General features: G+C 40.3%; 1 protein-coding gene across 1 annotated transcript in view; it reads left to right on the forward strand.

Annotated features, from left to right (window-relative positions):
- dpp10 (dipeptidyl-peptidase 10 (non-functional)) overlaps nt 1-22,218 on the forward strand; it is a 225,759-nt gene that overhangs the window by 111,405 nt on the left and 92,136 nt on the right. The window contains exons 2-3 of the mRNA XM_087176994.1: nt 15,487-15,601; nt 20,564-20,659. Coding sequence (XP_087033120.1) covers nt 15,487-15,601; nt 20,564-20,659 — 211 coding nt within the window. The remainder of the gene's footprint in view (nt 1-15,486; nt 15,602-20,563; nt 20,660-22,218) is intronic.

The following is a 22,218-nucleotide window of genomic DNA, read 5'->3' on the forward strand; positions in this document are numbered from 1 at the left end:
GGGAAAGTGTCTGCCATGCCAAGAAAGCAGAATTACAATAAGAAGATCAATCACAATACAAATCATTTTGAGGTTCTTATATTTTCAGTTTCTATCTTTGTCTGTCCGCGTGAATCGTGTCCACTGCTGCTGCCGCTGGCTGGTGTCAACACACTGTCCAGTGATGCAGGAGAAGTGTTTGCACAGCTTTATTTCTATACAGCCGAGAAAAGTCCCAAAACTCATATAGTGTATTGAAAAAGAAAATAAATAGGACAGTCACATGAAAATGTTATTATTGAGCTTTGAACATCATCATTATCACATCATCTGCCTGTTGGAGTTGCATCAGTGCAGCCTGCGGTTATCGTCTTCATTCTGCTGAAATATTGAATTTTATGAAGACTGAACTTCACCGATCTGACTATAATTAGCATAAAAATAGAAACAGTTTAATTCGACCCACTGCATTAACCATTGCTCAGCTTATCCCTAGAGCTCATTTGAATGGCAACCTGATTACTAAGGTCACATGCTAACAAGCTAACCCCACTGACTGACTTTAACCCTAGCAAACCTGCAACTAACCACCTACTGCATTGAGACACGGAGCCGCTCCTCTAGTGAGTCACTAACACAAAATTCAAGACAAATAATATTAACAGTGTGAAAACAACTTTTCTAAATAGACTCACTCTCAATTTGCCCTTTCCAGTCCTGCACTAACCTTGATCTACAGAGCTACAGTAAGTCACACAGCGATTTTTCCTGTCAGCCTCGGTGTTTTCACACTTCACTAACTCAGAAAAATAAATCTGTTACACCTTTTTTTTTTTGTTGTTTTGTTTTGAAAGCTGCCATTTCATGAATCGAGATGTCACTGCCATCCAAAGATGCCATGGACTCCATTCATATCACAGTTGGTGTTTTTCAGGGCTGGCTAAGCTCTGCATATACAGTCTTACCAACCATATTTAAGTGAGGATCCTTTTAAAAGTAATGCCGAGACTGACTCCATGATGTTGAGATCAGAGCTCTGTGGGGCGCAGGACTCCTTGTTGCTTTTGACTCTGAAGATAGTTCTTTATGACTCTGACTGTATGTTTGAGGTCACTGTGTGGGACTGATCAGACGCCTCCCTGACAGTGTTGCGTAATGGATGTGAAGAATCTAAAGATGAAAAGTACCTAAAACTTTTGTGTATTGCTGTATTTCCTTTTTTACTCAAATCAAATGAAAAAAACAAAACAATGTCTGCTTGTATGTCTTATTCCTCTGTGCCATTGAGCTCTATTGTTTTCTACTTATTTTGGATCAAACCCAAATCCACCATCCTGCTGCTAGAAATATTCATTAGAGCACCAAATGTATTAATCTGCAGCCAAAAATAGTCCTCAACAAATGCACCATTTACTCTGCCTAGCTGTTTTAGGAGAGTACCGAGACTCTTCGCTGAGGCTTCGTTAACCATCTATAAAGACTTTCACTATGCTCAGCTGGAACTGAAAACTGAACCGTAACCAGACCTTCATTAAAGATATGGAAAATCATAAAAACTCACAAAGATCATTTTTGCCAAGGTCATCTTGGAAAGGCACTGACAATGTCACCCTGACGATGAAGGTGCCGGCTGAGAAATGTTCATAAAGATCATTTTTAAAGAACATCCAGTGCAGTTGTCTCATGTGGAGGATGTTGTTTTATAAATTCTATCCACAGAGCAGCAGATGAGCTCGTGTATGGATGGTATTGTGCATTTTATGACTAAAGCATGAAACTTTCTCCAGTCTTTCTATAAACAATGACGTTTATTTTCAGACGTGGAGGCATTTCAGATTTGACTTCTGGGACAGGGTAGAGAGTGACCAGATTTCAGGCTGTCAAATTTCAATTTTCTTCACTTTTTCACAGGCATGAAGTCGATGAACATCGATTATATTTTATTTTTATGCTTTATGAGTACACATAGATCGCACAGAACTGCTGTGGTTCACAGTGGCTGCCATCCTGTTGCTTGCTTCACCAGGCCCCAATAAGAAAGGCTTGGCAGGTCAAGGTAGTTGTGGTCAGTTGCCACGGCCAAGAGCTTGCTGCTTGTTTTAAGCACGACCAGCTTGTCGGGACTGAATTCTTTCAGGTCTGCTGGCTCTTACTCAGAAGGGACCATCATGTCACGAACATGTACTGAGCCACATGATGTCTTTTGCTTCTTTTAACTTTTTTGAAGTTGTAAGTTTTTTTAATTACTGGTCCACTTCCTCTGCCCTATATACTTGTATACAGACCCCCTAAGCTAAATGGTTTTATTGATGAATTCTCTGAGCTCTCCTCTCTTGTTATACCCAAATACGACTTGAAAAATGCAATGCTGCAATGGTCAATGACCTCTCAAGGTCACCAGAGGTCGGCTATAAATTGCCTGACATATCTTAAAACCTCAGGGTGTGTAGATTATATGCTGAAACTGTCATGCTTTAGTCATAAAATACAGTTCCCTTGTTTACTGGCTTAAATAATTAAAGTTTGATAGTGTTAACTGCTCCAACTAATCTGAGTATGCATGCATTTTACACTCTTGAAAGTCAGTGTTATGTTATGGAAGAAGTGTATAACGTTTGACGTAGTGGTTTGTCAATGGGGGCACGTTCTGTTTAGCTGCAGTCAGGACACAACAGGTAGACGTCTTTAATGGCAGCCAAGAGACTCGGCCCCAGGATCTGTGAGGTTCATGGTGATAGTTTAACCCAATTAAGAATAACAGTCGTGTTATGTTGTTCATGCACTGCAGCCATTGTCTTTATTTTCTCAGTGCAGCACAGACTCGTTTCTGTCTTTGTGTGAGAGATTGGGGCAGATTGTATTCTGCTGTCAAGACACCCACCTAATAATCACCAATCACAATCAGCGAGGGGAGAGCCACTGTAAACATCACCGATGGCGAGATGATCAAATCAGTTGCCGAGGCACACCTCCTCGTCCGACTCCCCGCCGAGCTATCCCTCCTCTCCACCCCTCCATCCCCGCTAATTCCCTCTCAACTAGCAATTTTATAGCTCAGTGCCCGCTGAATCCTCCAATGTCACCCTATAGGTATAGAAACACACAGCGCCACTTTTCAACCACATACAGAGAGACAATTTCCTGTCTTCACCCGGACACATCCAGCTCCCATGTTGATGAGCCTCTGTTGTTACTCCTGCTCATGTCAGGTTCCCCCCTTCACATTTTTGTCTTTTTAATAAATGAGATTTTGTTTTTGAATGGAGAGGAAATGGCTAGAACCTTTTCTAGCCATTTCCCTTTTTTTTTTTTAACAGAGCATCGTTGTCAGCTCTAATTGCATTCAGAGATTTGACTGCAGGGGACAGACAAAGGCTTTGACGCCCACCATGTAAATAGAATAGAAAATCACATTTAAATGTGCAGAGAAAACTCGCTGTAAAAAAAAGCTGATTAATGGAATTTGTTTTATTGTCCTGCGTCCTTCATGTACTGTAGGTGGCTTGAGCTTAGATTTAGCCACTGGCAATGGTCTGATGCCAGTGAATACATCTCATTAAATCCTCTGCAGGCCTTTGTTTGTCTAATAAAATCAGGCGTCGCTCCCTTTGTGTGCATCAGTGACTTCTACAAGGCAAGCATTAGAATTAGCATTAAAAAAAGCTTCATACAGTAAACAATATTAAAATGCCTTAACTACTGAATACATTTATACCTCAAATGCCTTTCTTTCGAGAAAATGGTCCCTCCAGTAATCAGTCCCCATACAGTATGTGTATTGTATCATACATTTTCTTTCACCTGTTATTCACTGTAAGTAAAGGAGGCGTCAGAATTCAGATGTGACTCAATTCTTTGTTTCATGTCTGTTATCCTCGACAAACCAACCTGACCGACACATGTGCATCATTTCTGCCACGTTAATCCTACAGCTGGGGAAAGAATATAGATTAGAGCAGTGGTTCCCAACCAGGGGACCACGAAGGCATTGCAAGCGGGCTGACGAATCATTTACAAAAAAGTACCATTTTGGTGACAAGATGTAATTATAAAAAAATACAAATACAAAAGATTTTTAAATGTTTTAAAACAATATGATCTCTTTTTTCTTCTCTTCTTGTATTAAGAACTAGTATTAGCAGCTTTTCCATTGCAGTTTTGCACAAAATGGAAGCGATTTTCTTTTAGAAAAGTCGACAAAACAGAATTATGACTGGTCTGTGTTTCCATTGAGTGTTGTTATACAAAAAAAAAAAATCCTCTCGTTATACTGGTCCAGTTAAACATGGCAATTGATTTCCAGGATCTGCTAAGTGTGGAGAAAAGTGCAAAATTTCAGAACTAGTTACAAGAGAGTTAACAATGTGGCCTTATCAGGAGGAGTATTCATCATCATGCCATATTACTTAAAGGTAGAAAAAGTGTTTCCATTTCAATTTTGCGATATGTTGCCTTGTCAAAAAGTTTTTTGCTACAATTGAGAGTTTTTCCATAATTCATGTGTTTCGATTTCAAATTGCGCATTAAGCAGGTTAATGGAAACACGGCTACTGTCGTAAGCCAATGATAGGAACTTCTGTTGTCACGGCTGGCCACATCATGTATTTGTTGACTATCTCAGTCTGATTGTGCGCTAAAATATTACATCCTTGCCAAAAAGTGGAGAGTCAAAATGGATAGCTGGCTGGCAAGAGGAAAAGTTAGAAGGAAACCGAGTCAAACAAAAAAGAATAATTTGGAGCAAGTTCAGAGTTCAGATGATGTGGTAGTGACTGTGAAGCTTCCTACATGTTTCCCCTGCTTTCAGTTCGGTCCTGAATGTGTTTGATCATTATCATTAGAATAAAAAGTGCTTTTAGAAGTCATTATTTGGTCTCTGTATTGTTATGGGGTTAGATGTGCACCACTAAAACATTTTCAAGTGGGCCATGAGTTGGAAAAGGTTGGGAACAGGTGATTTAAATTATATAAACTACTGCTTGATTTAAATAGACAGACACTTAGACAGCCTTGATACAGAGCCAACATTTACATGACCAGACAAATACAAGTATCATCATCATCTCATGTGCTGAACATCTAAAAGATGAATGTTCCTGTCACCTCGGATAATATAAATACACAGTGTTTCAATGGTGAGTTTGAACCGCCTGAACTCCCGCATATACAGACTTAACTTTGACATTTTCGCTCCTCTGTCTTTTTCACTCATCGTTTGAAGGTTGGTTCAAATTCAGCTGCTTTGCCTTTCACTCTTTTGTCATTGGTTATTTCGCTTTGCTGAAGCTATTGAAGGCGTTTGCTTAATACAGGTGAAGGTTGAGTCAGCTCGGGGATACGCTAACTGATGGTTCAGGAAAACTTGTTTGATATGCAGTGATACCGCTTCACATTTACTTTTTAATATGCCAGACACAGAAACATACATATCCCAGAGGAAGGTGTGCAAAGCTACAGTTTATTTAATATAACAAGATGTTTTTTTTTTTTCACCCACTAACAATTTTAATGCAAAAGCAGAGTAGCAAAGGTGCTTTATTGTTGCAGTTTATTCCAGATGACAGGAGAGGAAGAACATTAAAATCTACAGTCCAAACGATGCAATTCTCATTAGTGAAATATTGTAAAATTAATGTTAATGACAAAAAGAGATTTAAGTTGGTTTGGAAATGGAAGCATGAATGCTACACTCTTATTATAGGTTTGTTGTTTTCATGATGTAAGTCTCACTGTTGGAAACAGAACTCTAGTTACTGATAGGAATATCAAATGCATTTGCAGAGACTATAATCAATAAGGCAGCAGATTTATTTAGTTAACGTTAGCATTAACAGCTGTTTACTTACCAGTCTAGAAGAAACGTTCAGCATTAAAATTCATGCTTTTCCTCAACAACAGCTGTCTCCAGAGGTGGAAAGTATCACCAATATTAACTGTTGTCTCTATCTCGTCTTTTCTTCTACTGAAGTTAGCATGTCAACCAGCTAGCTCTGGCCTGTCTCGTCACTTTCCCATAGTGTCTCAATGTAGCATCTGGTCTCCCCCAAAGATTTAACACTGCTCACAGGACGTATTATAACCTCTTGTATTATAAAGACAATGATGGCTGAAGCCCTTGTCGTCACCACCACCTGCTCCTGGCAGGAGACCACGGTCAGCGGCAGAAAAAATGTACAAATAGACCTTTTAAAAGATACTGAAATTGAATTATGTGCAGTTTGCATTGAGACTTAAGCCATGTTTCCACCGCAGGAACTCTCCCCAGCAACCAGGAACCTTTTGAGGAACTACGCCCGTTTCCAACGAAGGAACCAGGGTCTAAATTTAGTTCCGGGGTAATTGATCGCCCCCCCAGAAAGGTACCTGGTTGGGGTGGTAGTACTTTCCAAAGGTTTCCAGGAACTTTGGGGGTGTGGTCTGCAGTGCTGAACATTTCTGACTGGTTGAGTACTCGCTGCATTTTATTTCATGTGCGATGTTTAAAAGTCCGCAGAGAGTGAGCACCAAGCGAGCAAACACATTTTCCACACTGTGAAACAGGTCCGGGAGAAGGTAAAAAAACTGAAACAGGACTTCAGAGAAAATAAAGGACCACAACAACCCGAGTGGCGAGAGTTGCTACCGATCATGTATAATACGGAATATTTGAAAATAAAATTCTGTGTCCCGTATTGAATATATACGGGATGCAGTTTGTTCCGTATTTTCATTCATGTTATGTCCTGAAGTGCTGTGAATAATGTAATGTCAATTAATAATTTTGTATAATCTTCCTGGGACTTTAGGCAGAAAACAATGGGCCACAGGAACCTTTTAGTTCCTGAAGAAAAGTCCCTGGAACTAAAAGTTAGATACTAACTTAGTTACTAAAAGCTATGAGTCATATTTGGTTTGACTTGGTTTTCACACATAACAAGTGAAAAAGGAAAACTGGGTCTGAAGCTCATCTCCTCCTACTTCCTGACTGAGAAATCTGGACTAGGCCTTGTGCCCAGCCCACCACCTGCTCCCTCCAGGTGGACAGGTGAAAGAGCAGAGAGCATCAAGATGGTCAGAGGAGGAAACATCAGAGAGACTCAGCCACATGTTTGAGCCTCAGTCAGACCCAGACTCAGATGAGGAGTCTGTTGGGACCAGAACCAGAGACTAGCAGATGGATCAGAGCGGTTAGCGTAGTTAGCATCTTTTATTTGTCATTGGTTCACTGCAGTTCAAGGTGGAAACACTCAGTCATGGTGTTGATGATTATTTCACTCATCACATGTCTTGTATTATATAAAAACATCATATGGACATTAACAAGGTTAAACACTTGATTTTCATCGGAGGGTCTTTAAAGCAGAGGAAGAAGAGGTCATGCAGGATTTTTCAGTTTGACATGCGTGAGGAGAGATGACAATATAATATTTTGAGCAATGAGATTTTATATGTATTTTAAAAAGCTCCAAGTTTCAACTTTGTTTGGAGAATTGGGGGAAAAGGTGAAAATAAATTGGTGATAATTGTGAATATGGAGAAAGTGAGAGAATACCAATCACAATAGATTAACAGCAAGCCTCACTTTGACTTTCCATATTTCTATCACTTCTTCACCACCTTCACTGGTATGCCAGGAACTAATGCTGTGATCCTGTTGGTTGTGTATAGCTAATCTCAGCAGTAATATTTATATTCAGTGATACCGCACTGCTGTGTGACTCAACACCCTTGTGTATCCGAAACCAATAAGGCCGGGACAGTGACTAATTGAGAATTATCTCACAAGGACCAAAGGCCAATGACAGTGTCCTTCAGGCCAAGGCTGATAATGCTAAATACAATAAGATGACAACATGTAGCTAAGCTTTGCCGTTTCCTATTAGCCAGTGGATCAATCTCAGATGTTAAGCTTCAACACCCCAGCGTGGCTTTGGCTGTGGCTGTCAATGATTCACGAGGCAGTGAGAAATGGTATTTCATGGGTAAACAAAAATAAGCCCCTGCAGATGGCATTATTTTTTTTCACCCTCTGCGACCTGCTGTCATCTGCTCAGCTTCTGCCGAAATGCTGCTCGTCATTTGTCACACTCTCTCCAAGGTCAGAGTCCAGGACAGGGTAAACTCACAGCTCTATAAATAGCCCGACGCCTCCAACATTTCTGCATGCGCACGAAGGGGCGTGCGGACGTCCGTGCGCGGCCAGACGGTGAAGGAATAGGCGTATTCGCTGGAATTTGATGAAGCTTGGCAGGGATCTTAATCAAACATCTCAGAGGCATTTCATTCTCACTCTCTCCCACTTTGAAAATCAGATGTTCCAGCAATAAGTATGCAGGGATGTGTGTATGTTAGAAACATGCAGCAGTTTTCACATTAGAAATAACAACAATCCATGTCAGTCTTTCTGTGAACCTCTATGCTCAACCCTAAATGACTGTGCTCTTCCTATAGCTTTCAAATGCAGCAAAGGACACAATGCTAATGTGCAGAGCATCAGAACATCATTTTTTTTTTTTTTTTTTAATTTAATGGCAGTCTGGTCTCATTTATTGTCTCCAGCTGAGCGGGAGGAGAGTGATCAAAAGTGCTGTTACCAAATGCGCTGTTATGTAGTAAAAAGCATGGCAGTGCACCTTTTCATACAACATCAACATTTACAGCAGTACTACAGTAGTAGTACTGCAGACTGATCGTGCAATATATATGGTACAGCATATTAGAACATATACTTTCAGTCTGTGAAGTGAAGCAGAAAAGCATCTCTGTGTCTCTGCTCTCATTATATGCCTGCTTTAATAATTTTTTTTTTTTTTTAGTTTAAGTTGTTTTCTCTTGGTTTTGTCAGCTATTCTTCCTGTTTCAAACACAGATGATGTGATATGTTGAGGAATCAGGAGAGTTTATCTCTGTTGTCCTGTCATCCTCTTTACTGCTCTTTTTCCAACACAGATGCCTTCCAGACAGAAATCTGGAATAATCTTACCGCAAATGACATACTCTGAAACTGTATGCAAATAATTAAAGCCCCATATGGTCCCATATAGTCTAAAGGCAGATGTCCATGTGTTGTTTGATTATAAAGCAGATCTAGGTTCTATATTAATACTGTGAAAGTATCAAAGCCTCAGTCCACAGAGAAATGCACACAGCCTGTATTCAGAAACTGAGCCTTAAAACCAGCCGTCAGGACTTCTGGAACTTTGTGATGTCACAACAAGGCAGTCACCGTTCTCAGCCATGCCCCAAAGCCCCGCCCACCTGGACCAACAAGCCAACCTTGCAGGATTTGGTTTCTCTGAGTGTTAACCTGATATCTACTATATTTTTATTGGATCACTCAGAAAACAGTCAGCCAATCAGAAGAGAAGCTCAGAGCCTCCTCTTTTCTGATTGGCTCACCGACCGATATATCTTCTAATGGATCAACACTTCAAATAAAACACAGCAGAAAATATGGAGCTTTAAAGGGGCTGATTTTAGAAGTTGATTTACTAACTGTGTAGAGTACGCCTGTATGTTATAAATGGAAAAATGTGATTCTGGTTTTAGATAAATTGCAATGACGCAAAGCTAGAAGACAAACTTATGTGTTTGCATATGTTCATGTGCACACCCTGAACCCTCCATTGTCAGTCAGATCCTGTTGGAATTCATGCATGGGTTAACACCATCATCACTGTTCACTCAGCTATGGCCCCTCAATGCCTCCCTAACAACAAATGTGTCCCATTATCTTCTGTGGTCTACTTGACTTGATGAATAATTGATTGTACTGATGGAGTGTGATGGAATTTGTCCCAGAGAGAGAGAGAGCCAGGTAGAATTACAGTCAGATAAATTAAAAGAGGGCTCTAATCATTGTCTGGGTTGAATGAATAAATAATAACTGATTGAGGTAAAATAAGAGCCAAGGGTTTGTACACGTGCAGGCGTGTAGTATTTCTTTTTTGTCTGTCAGGACATTGAGATCTAACATGCGAATACATTTATGGTTTCCTTTTAATTTTTTGTAACCCCCTAAAAGCACCATTTGGATGGGATTCACATTACAGGGGAGGTGGGAAATAAAATATTAAAGGCCCACAGAAGAGGAAGCCAGAAACCTCTCCAGGGGGGTGCAGGAGGGTTGAAGTGGGGTGAAGGGAGCGATGTGAAGCAAAAATACTGCATTAAGTGAATCATACATCAAACTCCGCCTCCTCCTTCTTGGAATCACCACTCCATCAAAGTCTAACACACAGACACGAAACACATTGAAATGATTCAGTGTGACTGCACTATGCAGAGGATTTCATTATCTCTCAGTGTTTATACAAATAAACATAAATAAATAAACCATAAATCCACTTGAAAACTAAAAAAAGATGCTTCAGAACTTCCCAGAGAATCATGAGCTTTCTAAATTCTCTTCAGTATCACAGTGATCCAGTTGTAGCTGTGCTGTACATTCACACAGAGGCACACGATCAGGAGAGGCAACCCAGGCAAATGCTTGTGGCCCCCAAGGGGAAATGGGTCCCCTGATGATGTATGCTATAGCTAGCATCTACCCGTTGCCTGCATGTGAGGGAACATTGTGTGTGTGTGTGTGTGTGGGAGGGGCTGGAGGGGCCCTCCCCAGAGTCTATGATCTTCATCCATTGCAAACAAGAAGTGCTGTTGGCTTATTCAGTAACTTTTAACATCGACGGTTTGCAAAGATGAAACTAAATATATGACTGAAATATATCTTATTGTTTTTGCAAAAACAATAAGGAAATTGCAGCTGTATTATTGTTGCATAGTACCTGCATTGACGCTTAAAATCACTGACCAGTACAGGAAACGTTAAAATCATCCCACCTCCCCTGTAGAACTCGGGTTTAATGCACGTACATGTAGACCTCTGTAATAGTGTCCCGCCTAAGAAGCAGCTGTCTTATCAGCAGCAGAGGAGCAGGCTGATTAATATCAGAATGAATAGATAAAAATAGTTTTCAAGGGAGCTCCATGATGTGTAAACAGACTACAACATTCGTCTCTATTGATAGATTTATTTTATTTCCTCAGCTCACTGTAGCATCTACTGTAAACGCCCATAGAGAAACTGAAAAGCTCATAAAATTGTTGGTCAGGATCAATAACGTACAGATCAAAACATATAGACCGAGGGAGATTTGAGTGATTTGAACAGCTGCCTGTGGAGATTACACTTCACTTCGCCGGAGGAAGAAATAACACCGAGTGCAACACACACGTCCCTTTGAGTTTATTGTTTTATTTTCAAAAGTGAAAGCAGAAAACAGATGATTGATGTATGTCAAACACACTTCAAAACACATCTCTCTTTTTAATAGAATTATTTCTTGATTTAAATATCGTTCAGGTACAGCTCTGTCATATCTTTAACACTATTAGTGACACTGCATGTAGTTGTCATAGTACATTTAGCCAATCTGGACCCTAGTTGTTTTATACCAACATAACAAATGGCTACACAGGGACTCTTACAAAGTGAAATATGTTTGTTTGTTGTTGGAATTTGATTCAGGGCATGTTTGGTGCATCTTCGTACGAAAAATGGAATATGACTTTTTTTGTATTATATTTTGTTATAGTTTCATATCAAATGTACATTTGATAATTTTTCTACTGAGTAGTTTGAAATACTTTTTCGAAAGAAGCTCAGGCTAACCAAACTAGATTTGTCCCATGGGAAGCTTTGCTGTAGTTCAACGTCTTCCAGTGTAAATTATTTGGTAGTTTTGCAGTGCTTCCCCAGCACTGCAAGGTACTACGCCTCAAGCTGCCGCAAGAGTCAGGTAGGTGTCATTCAGAGTAACAAAAGTGTGTGAAGCACACACACACACACACACACACACACATATATGTTTATATATGTTAAACCTATATATATATATACCCATTAATCGGAAGCTCTCTGGCTCCTTCACTGCACATGTTGAAGTGTCCTTGGGCAAGATACTGACCCCCATATGTCCCCCTATGAAACATCAGTGTGCGAGTGTGTGTATGGTAAAAAACGCGCTATATGTAGGAAAAACTTTATGAATGTGGCTTGTAATGTAAAGTGCATTGAGTGGTCGACAAGACTGGTAAAGCCCTATATAAGTTCATTCCATTTACCACTTGTACAATACTGGCCCTGGTCCCAGTGTGTGTGCTAATGTAGGCTAAACATGTATGGGACTATTTTCTCTACTGAACCCACAGAGATGACAGTGATATCAACCTCCTCAGCCAATACACCATGAGAGAGCAAAGCTTCTTCACAATATAACTTAACTTTAGCCTGAGTAGCTAAACTTAATTTGACCTCTAGCTTTAAGGATAGCAACTGTTGTTTGCACAGTAAGCACCAGAGGTCACTTATAACACTTTAGCCATTTTGACATTTTGTTCTGACATTTAAATATATGCAATTATGCAATCACTGCAGATATGACATGGCAACCTTAGCAAAGACTATAAATAAAGTTAACAGCAGATTCTACCCCTGCACAGCACAGCTATACATTTATAGGTGTATAAAGCAGGTTACCAGTATAATAACTGTCGGACTCCTACGAGCTGTCTTGGTGTCATGTTGCTAAAGAGGGACACAAGAGAAAATGAAGAGACACTTTTATAGGAACGGGGCTTTGTCCTTGTACTTTTACTTTCAGGCACGGAGAAATGAAGTGCGCAGGCTTTCTTGTTCTTACTGCCCGGCCTGTCAGGAGTTTATTTATAACCCAGCATGTCCCTGTGCAGACTTAAAGAATGGCACCTTTATGCGAAATAAATGAACACATTTAGAAAGTAAATGACATGCTGACAGAAAAAAAAAACAGCAGGTAGAGGAAAGTGTTAGTGCATGTGTTGTTTGTGTTAGTGGAGGTGACATCAATCAGATTTTTCTTTTTTATTATAAGAATAATAATGTGTCTGATAAAATCGTGTTAATGTCACAGAGTAAAGGTTCTGACAATACTAGTTAGCTAGCTCTTCTTTATATATATAATAATGCCTGTAATGCTTATTGGTCCCATTTTATAAAAAAGCCCATGTAGGCCTCAGTCTATCCTCCAGCCTACATAGATTTATAGAGAAATTTATTTCCTCTGATGAGGGTCTAACGATTATGATAAAGCCCAGTTGCCGTCTCATTCCTTCTGGTGGGCTAACCGTTTATCAGGGTCCTTTCTATGCTTCTGCAATAATGGTAATTCAGTGACTAAGCTGGTCAAATTCTCTTAGTGCCTCTATCATTGCTCATAATTAGGTCAATAAATTGAGGATGATGATTCAAAAGTGGCTAAATAGGAAATTGGGGGAGAAAATGAGACAGGGAGAAAGTGCGGAGGGAGAGGGAGAAAGAATCTCATGCATGGAGGCACAAGGGCAATTTAAAAGTTGCCGTCAGTTTTCAAGGACACATCAGCCCTTTGTGCTATTAATGAAATGAGCAGCGGTCCAAGTCCTGATAATAGATCAGTCTTATGAGTCCAGTGGGGGCTGTGAGTGATGTAAAACTGCATCCATGTTATATGTGTCTGCAGTCCTGGTGACGATGAGCTGCGTCTGTGTGTTAGAGAAGGTCAAAGTACTCTGAGGTTCACCTGTCACTCTAAAAATATATATATATATATATATATATATATATATATATATTAACAGCCAAACCGTTTTCTATATGCAAATGTATTACATTAATATATACTGAATGTCCATATATAAAATATACAGTACATGTTTGTAAAAATTCTATATAAAACCTATTAGAAGTTGGTATATTGACATTGACATTGACATGTTTATCTTTATGTATGTAGGTTTATATTGTAGACATATGTTACATAAATATCTATCCATCCCAAAGCCTGTCAGTATATGTTGATATTATAATCAGTCTGAGATGACTTTCCCAGAATGAGAAGATAGAAATGTTTAAAATTAATGAGGAATTAATAATAAAAACATATATAAACATATAGAATTTTTTATATGTATGTTGTTTTAATAAACTTAAATTAACATATATGGTTGCAAAATGTTATACCATATAATAAATCCCTATATAGACATTTTTAAAGCTCTATATTTTCCTCTTCTTCTGTGTTTTATATGAAGTGTTGATCCATAAGAAGATATATTTGTGGTTTAAAAAACAAAAACCATCTCAGTGTAGTTTTACATCTCCTCTCTCAGGCTTCTCTCTGGAGCTCAAGTAACAACAGGTCAGTGAGCCAATCAGAAGAGAGGATAATCTGAGCTTCTCTTCTGATTGGCTCACCGACTGGTCATATGGGACCTTTAATATATGTACAAACAAACTTAACAAAGGTATTTCATATATGAACATATATGTCCACATATCCAGAGGATGTATACAGTATATGTGATAATAATATATTGTTACATTTCTGTATGGGTCTGTCTGCTGCTGTGGTACATGTGAAATAACTTTGGGTACTTGAGTTATTATTTGCTCATCAGTCAGTATTTAATTTCTAGTCGTGACCAAACTGAGCCACACTGATTTCAAACCACCAAGTCAAGTACATAGAAGATGTATTTCAGAAAACATCATGAGAGAGACACAAAGAAAGCTCCTTTGTTTTCCCTCCCCTCCAACCAGTCAAGGTGTAGTATTGGGTTGGGGGCTACTAATCACTGCATTTCACCTGCAGGGTTTTGTGGGTAATTGAGGCCAGGAGACGCTGCCGAGTGGAGAAATTTATAGGTGGGAGGCTTAATTCACCTTATCAGAGGCAGCAGATGTGGTGGAATACCCGCTTTAAGACCCTCTAATACCAGGACTCTGACGTGGAGTTGCAGGAAAGAGCTTCACAAACTCTCCTGGATAGCTGTTTCACTGCCGATAATATCACACACAGTATACTCCACGGTCACTCAGATTGCGAGCACCAAGCCTTTTCTGCAGTCTCCCTGGTCAGTGGAACATTTGAATGCAGGTGCCCGCTGTATTTCTCATCTGCCGGATGTATCAACATCTCTGTTTCAGGGTCATAACACAGAAAGAAGTGACTCCTGGCTTTGGCAGACAGACTGTGTCAGGTCAGAGGGTGTCAGTCGAAGGGAAGGTTGGCCAAGGAGAATGACTGAACCATGCAAATGCTTTTCAGCTTTGCAGCATTGAAACATGAATCAGAGACTCCGGGTTTCATTTCTCAGGCTCACGGTCGGGGCTCGTGCAAAGCTCTTCACTGTGCAGGGGGATTGTATCGGTGATACAAAACCTCACTGTCACCCATATTAATAGGTGCCGTAAACACTGTGTGCAGTGTGATCATCAGGATGGAGCTGTGTCGTGCTATGTGCTGCGCCTCTTTCGTATTTGTGTCTGAACAAATATCTAGCTTCATACAACAATCAAGTTTGTATGTATCACGTCTGTGAAACTTAAAGCGATGTAAAATGTGTACATCTATTCAAGCCTAGCTCAGCAAAGGGAGGGGCTGTATTCATCTTTGCCCCTCTGACCTCCATCTCTCTCTCTCTCTCTCTCTCTCTCTCTGTCTGCAGGACCTGGGTGGGGTGAGTCCTCCTCAGAGGAACTGGAAGGGGATTGCCATCGCTCTGCTGGTCATCCTGGTGGTCTGCTCCCTCATCACCATGTCGGTCATCCTCCTCACACCAGGTAACACATGAGCGACTGTGCGCAGCTCTGTGGATGCACCTTTCCAGATCAAAATGACTCAGGGTGCGTCTGAAATTAGTCGAGGTGCACTAGTGTGGACACCTAAAAGTCATCATCATCCAAAGAAAAACTGATAATCGCCCAGTTTATATAGCTCAGCTTTTTATGTAGCTGCTTTTATCTGGATCAAACAGTCATAATGTGCAATTACACATAAATACAATCGTTGTCCATGGTAACAGCAAAAGTAAGGGGAATTTTAATGTTTCTTGTAACAAAAAAATGAAAGAAGCATGATTTATGGATGGTAGATATATAAGATATATAATATTATTACTAAAATATATAATTTATGTATATATAAAACACATGGTCTCAAGTCTGGTCCCAGATGTGCTGGAGCACAGCTGGTAAAGCTGCAACCAGTAGACACACCTGCACAGGCTGTTCTTTACTGAGGTCATCTTGCACTTGTTGAAGTTGCGGGAGAAGGGGTGGGGGTAAGTCAGGCGGTGGGAGTGAGACCGCCGTCTCCATGTTGCCTTGGTGTCTGCATCAGCGGACGCTGTGTTGCTGCCGCTCTTCAGCTGTGGCCTCCCCAACCATTTCCACATATCAATACACTAGTAGACTGAAGTTGTGCAGACTGACATGATGCATCAGACCTGCACAATTTCAATCACTGTTTTGCAGAGAGCATTGCATGATGGTTAGATTAACCATCATGTAATGCTCTCAGCAAGATTTCCCACTCACCACTCACAATCAAATGATGACACATTTATTATTCGACCTTTAGTTATGTTTTCTTGCTAGGCGACAGCTAGTATCTGCAGTAATAGTAGGGAGCAAAGGAGGAAGTCAGGTGACGTGGTATAAAGAACATGTATAATGGATGATGATGGTGTTTGGAGGGTTGGGGTGCGTTGGGGTGTTCTAAGGACTACGATCCTGTAACGCTAAGGAAGTACTTACCACCAACTTTCCTGAACATAATCAAATAGTTAAAAAAAACAAAAACAAAACAGTGTTGTGGAGCTCTCACAGTTCCACATACGTAAACATCAGTTCATTATTGTTACCATGACAATTAAGGTCCAGTACTGCTGCTGCTGGTTCGCTGTACAGGTCATATTCAAGGATAGGGAAAAGTTACCTATATGGTTCTTTAGGTTGGAGAACACACTGACTGTACGATGTGATATTACGCAAAACTAACCTTACATAACAATAACGCTGCTCTTATCAGTATTTCCTATATTAACAATGGATCAAATAACTAGAAGTAATGTAAAATGGTCATACTTGATGATCCTGCAGAAAATCTTCACCCAGCTCTGCAGTTTCCTTCAGCTCTACTGAACTTTTAAGCTTCTTTAAGATCATTGTTTGGTTTTAGGGCCCGTAGATTCTGTTGTAATCAACAAAATTACAACATTAATCTTTAATAATGATTAAAATAATTAATCATTTTAAAAAATGAATGCAGGTGTAAGTATTTTGGGGGCGACTTCAACAAGAATCCTTAACAAGAATCCTTAATGCTGTAAGAGTCTAAACGTGTTTATAATTCGTGCCTTTTCAATTAACACGGCCATGGATGAACAGATGAACCTATAAGAATAAGAATATGTGTCCAAATTAAAGTTGCACTAAATCATTTTTTTGCTAGAAATAATGGATATAACGTGAATGGGGTGATTTGTAATGATGAACCCACAGATAACGATCAGCACATCTGTACTCGCCTTAAGTATACGGAGCATTTTAGCATCTCTCAGCTAATTGTGTTCTGTTTTACTGTTTCAGTTCAGCCAGTCCTATTTCCATCTGATAATTATCTGTTTAACTCACACTGCCTGACCTGCACCAAACAGGAGACGGATAGAGTGAGTGAATAGCTGCTGAACATGGCGGCGCATTCAGCAGATGTTTTTCTCAGGAGTTGGCTGACATCCAACCACCGCTAAAAAAGCAGTGTGAATATCGTGCTTACATTTGTCAGGTGGCTAGACACACAACTTCAAATGAATGATAATGTCCTTCTGTGTTTGCTGCATGTGTAGATACAGTGCATTCAGAAAGTCTTCAGCCCCCTTCTGCTTATTTACATTTTCTTATGTTGCAGCCTTGTGCTTCGACGCTCAATCACCCGTAATGACTATGTGAAAACAGAACTTTAGAAACTTTTGCAAAGTTATTAAAAAAGAAAAAAACTGAAATATCACACTGACATACTGTAAGTTTTCAGACACTTGAAGTTTGGCTCAGGTTCCTCCATTTCTCCTGAGCTTCTCTGAGATGTTTCTGCACCTCGACTGGAGTCCACCTGTGGTAAACCCAGCTGATTGGACATGATGTGGACAGACACACACCTGTGTATATCAGGTCTCACAGCTGACAATGCAGATCAGAGCAGAAACCACCAGGAGGAAGGAACAGCTGCAGAGCTCAGAGACAGGATTGTGTCGAGGCTCAGATCAGGGGGAAGAATCCAAAAACATTTCTGCTGCACTGAAGGTTCCTCAGGGGACGGTGACCTCCAACATTCTGACATGGAAGAAGTTTGGAACAACCGTGACTCCAGCTGGTCACCAGGCCAAACTGAGCAATCAGGGAGAAGGACGTTTGTAAGAGAGGAGACCGAGAACCTGATGGTCACTCTGGCTGAGCTCCACAGATCCTGTGTGGAAATGGAGAAACTTCCAGAAGTGTACAACACTATTGTACACTGTATACCTGCTCCCAAAAATGATGAAAGATAGCACCCAGCATTACTCAGATGTAAAAAACCATCACAATCCTCTGCCCGTGCAGCCTCGCTCCCCCCTGGTGAATTCCACGGTTGGTTATACTTTCATTGCCTCCATAAACAAACATGCTGTGCGGAGTGATCAAGGAAAGCCAATATGGCTGACATTCAAAACGACTTGGCCCTCCTATTCTGCTCACAATCAGCAGCTGTCCTATTCAGAAGGAGCTTTCTATTGGCGCATTCTCTTTCTGCTAAAGACATAACATTTCATAACTAAAAATGAAACACATGGAACAGCTGCGGGATTTTCCAGCCCAGTAATGATCACGTCAGTGAACATATGAAAAGCTATTGAGAGAAAATATATTGTTCCATGTTCTATGCATTTTTTTTTTCATTGTCATGTGTGTGTCTGTGTTTGTGTTTGTGCCTTTATGTATATATCTCGTTTAAAAGGACACTCAATACGTCTGTCTGGCCGGCGGATGTAAAAACATCCAGCTGTCCATGTTTTCTCGTTGACTTGGAAACACAGAAGACTTGTGGTGACTGCTTTAAGTTTTTTGGTTTTTCAGGTTGCAGGGAGGAAGTTATACAGTTATATTTAACTTGACAGAATCCCACTTTCAAACCTAAACCTTAAAGCTACACTAATCAACTTTTCATGTCACACCAGGAGCATGTGGAAGGGGCTTTTGGAGTGTTTCGTCTTTTTGTTGCTAAAAACAGCTTCCTACTTGATGAGTGCAGTAAAACTGAGCTGTACAGGAATATGCACACATGCGGAAGGAAGTAAAAAGCTCTGTACAAATGCAGAGCTGGGTGATATTTCTCTGTGGGCTTGTCACCACAACGCACTCCTGTCGCATTATACAAAGTCATTTGAACTTTGGGATCAATCATGGTTGATTAAAACAAAAAAAAAAAGGATTTTCAAAGGCTTTGGTTCCGATCCCTTAAATTGATTGATTGATGAATTGTGACAAGTCACGTACTGAGGAGGATATTTTACAGTTGAATAGATTATGTGCTGACAGCACTCTTTCTAAACTACTTCAAACAATTCTTTGGCTTTAATATACCACAAAGTCTTGTCACTTAAGAGCCAACATAGACTGTATGCTAAGGTAAGGTAAAATCAACCAATAATAGACCATACTGTTATATGGCTCAAACACTAGTACTTATATTGAGGTAAAATGTATTTGATATATGATTTATAATGTAAAAACGTGACATAGTTTTTTCTAACTGCAACTGCACCACCTGTGTTTGGGAAGCTTATAGTCTCTAACACATGCACACAGGTAAATTGTGCTCAGGATGCGTTCGGTTCCCAGTAGGGATGTGCGATCTTAACCATGGTCTGATCGTCCGATCATCACCCATGTGAAATTGCCAATAACGTAGAGCTTTTTATGTGTGTATGGGGTTGTCTTCATTACAATCAGCTGATTGGAGTGTGTGTTTGTGTGTGTTTGTTGCAATCACAGTTAAATGCAGTTATATGTTAAACTGCGGCAGGGCAAATTAAATTAAGTATTAATTTAATACTACAAATAATAAGTTACTACATTAATGGGAAAGCAATTCAAATATCGTCTCTACAGCAGAAGTAAAAAGCTAATGCTAGGCTACAAAACAACTACACCACGGTCACATGACTTCAACGTCTCCACCACTAAACTTCACCTTGTAGTTTGATTTAGCTCTGACCTCTTCTACAGAAGCTTTTAATGTGACACAGTTAGTGACAGTTTGTATAAAGACAACCAGGCTGTAAAGGTGGACTGGTGAGTGGATCAGTTTTCATCTTCAACGTGATGATGTTTAACCTCCCCGACAACCTCTGTAGTCTAATTTAGACAGTCGTTAGCAGCAGGCCTTTTTTTAACAGATGTAGAAGCTTCAAGAGTCAGGACTGGAGTATTTACTGATGGATTTTATGATAGAATAAAATGTGAAAAAATGTGTGGAGCTTGTGTTAACCACAGACCTCAGGCATTTAACCAAAAGCCCACAGACTGCAGGACGAGGGAACCAGAAGTGCTAAAAATGCTAAGTAATTTCTGGGTATTAGGACTGATTCCTGCAACACTCTGTACCAAGGTCAGCTAATCATAGAACTGAGAAGAGAACATCTAAATTGGAGACACATTTTACTAAAAAACACCATACAACTTAATTCATGGCTTGTTTTCTTGCAGCTGACAACCAAGCTGGGAGTGACACCAAACTGACTGTGGAGGATTTGTTCAAACCCGAGTTCAAGGTCCACGACCCCGAAGCCAAATGGATCAATGGTGAGTTTTTCTGTCAATTCCTTCAGCTATGAATGGAAATAAGCTGGACCCTGAAATGGATGGAGACATGCGATTGATACGTAGAAAGTTCTGAGTTAGTGTTTATTGACCTTGAGGAGATTTCAGCTTCTGTGCACTTCAGCAGAAACACAAGGCTTGATTTCTTTGTTCACCACAGATGTAGCTCCGTATGACTTGGATCTATTATACAGTTACTTGAGTGACAGCCTGGTAAACTGCCTATATGCACCTGTCCCCTACTGCATGCTACCGCACATATATTTATACCAAACGCAGCCGGACTCTTTCTTGACACGACGTCTGGATGAGTTGTGTGAGTGCGCTCTGCAGAAGCAAACAATAGGACTGCTTTTGTTCAGCGGCAGGGGGATGACATCTCTTTCTCTCTGCTGTCTCTCCTGCTTTGTAATTGAAGCTCCCTAAAAACAGCCAGCAGCCACTTTTAAACAAGGCTGACATGTTTCACCCACCTTGCATCTTGTTATGCAAATTCAGATGTTGGGATTTATTTTCCCTCTACTTATTTACATTGTATTGATTCCTTATTTGCCAGAAGGGGATCATATGTTAAGCCCTGGAAGGCTCCGGCTGGAAATAAACCGCATCAAGTGAAGTGCAAGTGAATCTGATTATGGCTTTGCTCAGAGGGAGGGAGGAGATAAGGACACCTCAGAGGGAGAGGAGGGACAGGATTGTTGCGTTCACACTTTGCTCTCTGCGTGCAGATTAGTGTGTTTGTTTTGGCTTTTCCTTTTTTGTTGCCCATCGACCGCCTGACGCTCGCTCCACGCCCCGCGGGCAGGAGAAAGAGGTGAGGCCTTTCTGTCCATCAATATTTCATTCCCGGGTGACATTTTTTTTTCCACTATCTTTGCAACGCCATCTCATTCCCCAAGCTGACCTCAGGCTTGACAGAGAGAGCAGCGGTGTTGTGCGATGAGGCAGTCAGAGAAGTTAGCTTTATGGCGTGGCGTGTGGATGGATGAGGCAAAATAGACCCCAGACAAATGGGAGAAGATAACAGACGGACAGGCGGGAGGAGAGATTGATCACTGGGATTTGAAGCAAAAATGAGATTTTCTTTTTTCCTAACACGGAGGCTTTGGAGGTTTGAGGTTGAGAGTCTTTCGTCTCTGTCTGCATTAAGGGGAATGCGAGGGGGCCAGGTCATGTGCTCTAATGAATGATGGGATGCAGCGGAATAACAAATCATATTTAACGTTACATTTGCATTCCATTAACACAAATGTGCCAGAAAATAAAATTCCAGTCATCATACACGTCATTTACAAGTATTCCATATATTAATGGATGTATTTCTTTCTCTAATTTGTATATTTTTGTGATTAAAATTTTTTCCAACACAAATAATAATGTGCTGGAATCTGCGAATGTATACTGCTCACTGTAGACACTACAGTAAAAAAATGCAAATACATATATTGAATTTCCATATATGTACATATAAACATGTAAAAATATACGTATATATGAAACCTATAAATTGGAACAATTGACATATATGTCTGCCCCATGTG

The sequence above is a fragment of the Seriola lalandi genome, unplaced genomic scaffold (genome assembly GCF_002814215.2).
Source record: "Seriola lalandi dorsalis isolate HSWRI2012SDOR001 ecotype SW California unplaced genomic scaffold, Sedor1 jcf7180002054576, whole genome shotgun sequence".
NCBI lineage: Eukaryota > Metazoa > Chordata > Actinopteri > Carangiformes > Carangidae > Seriola > Seriola lalandi.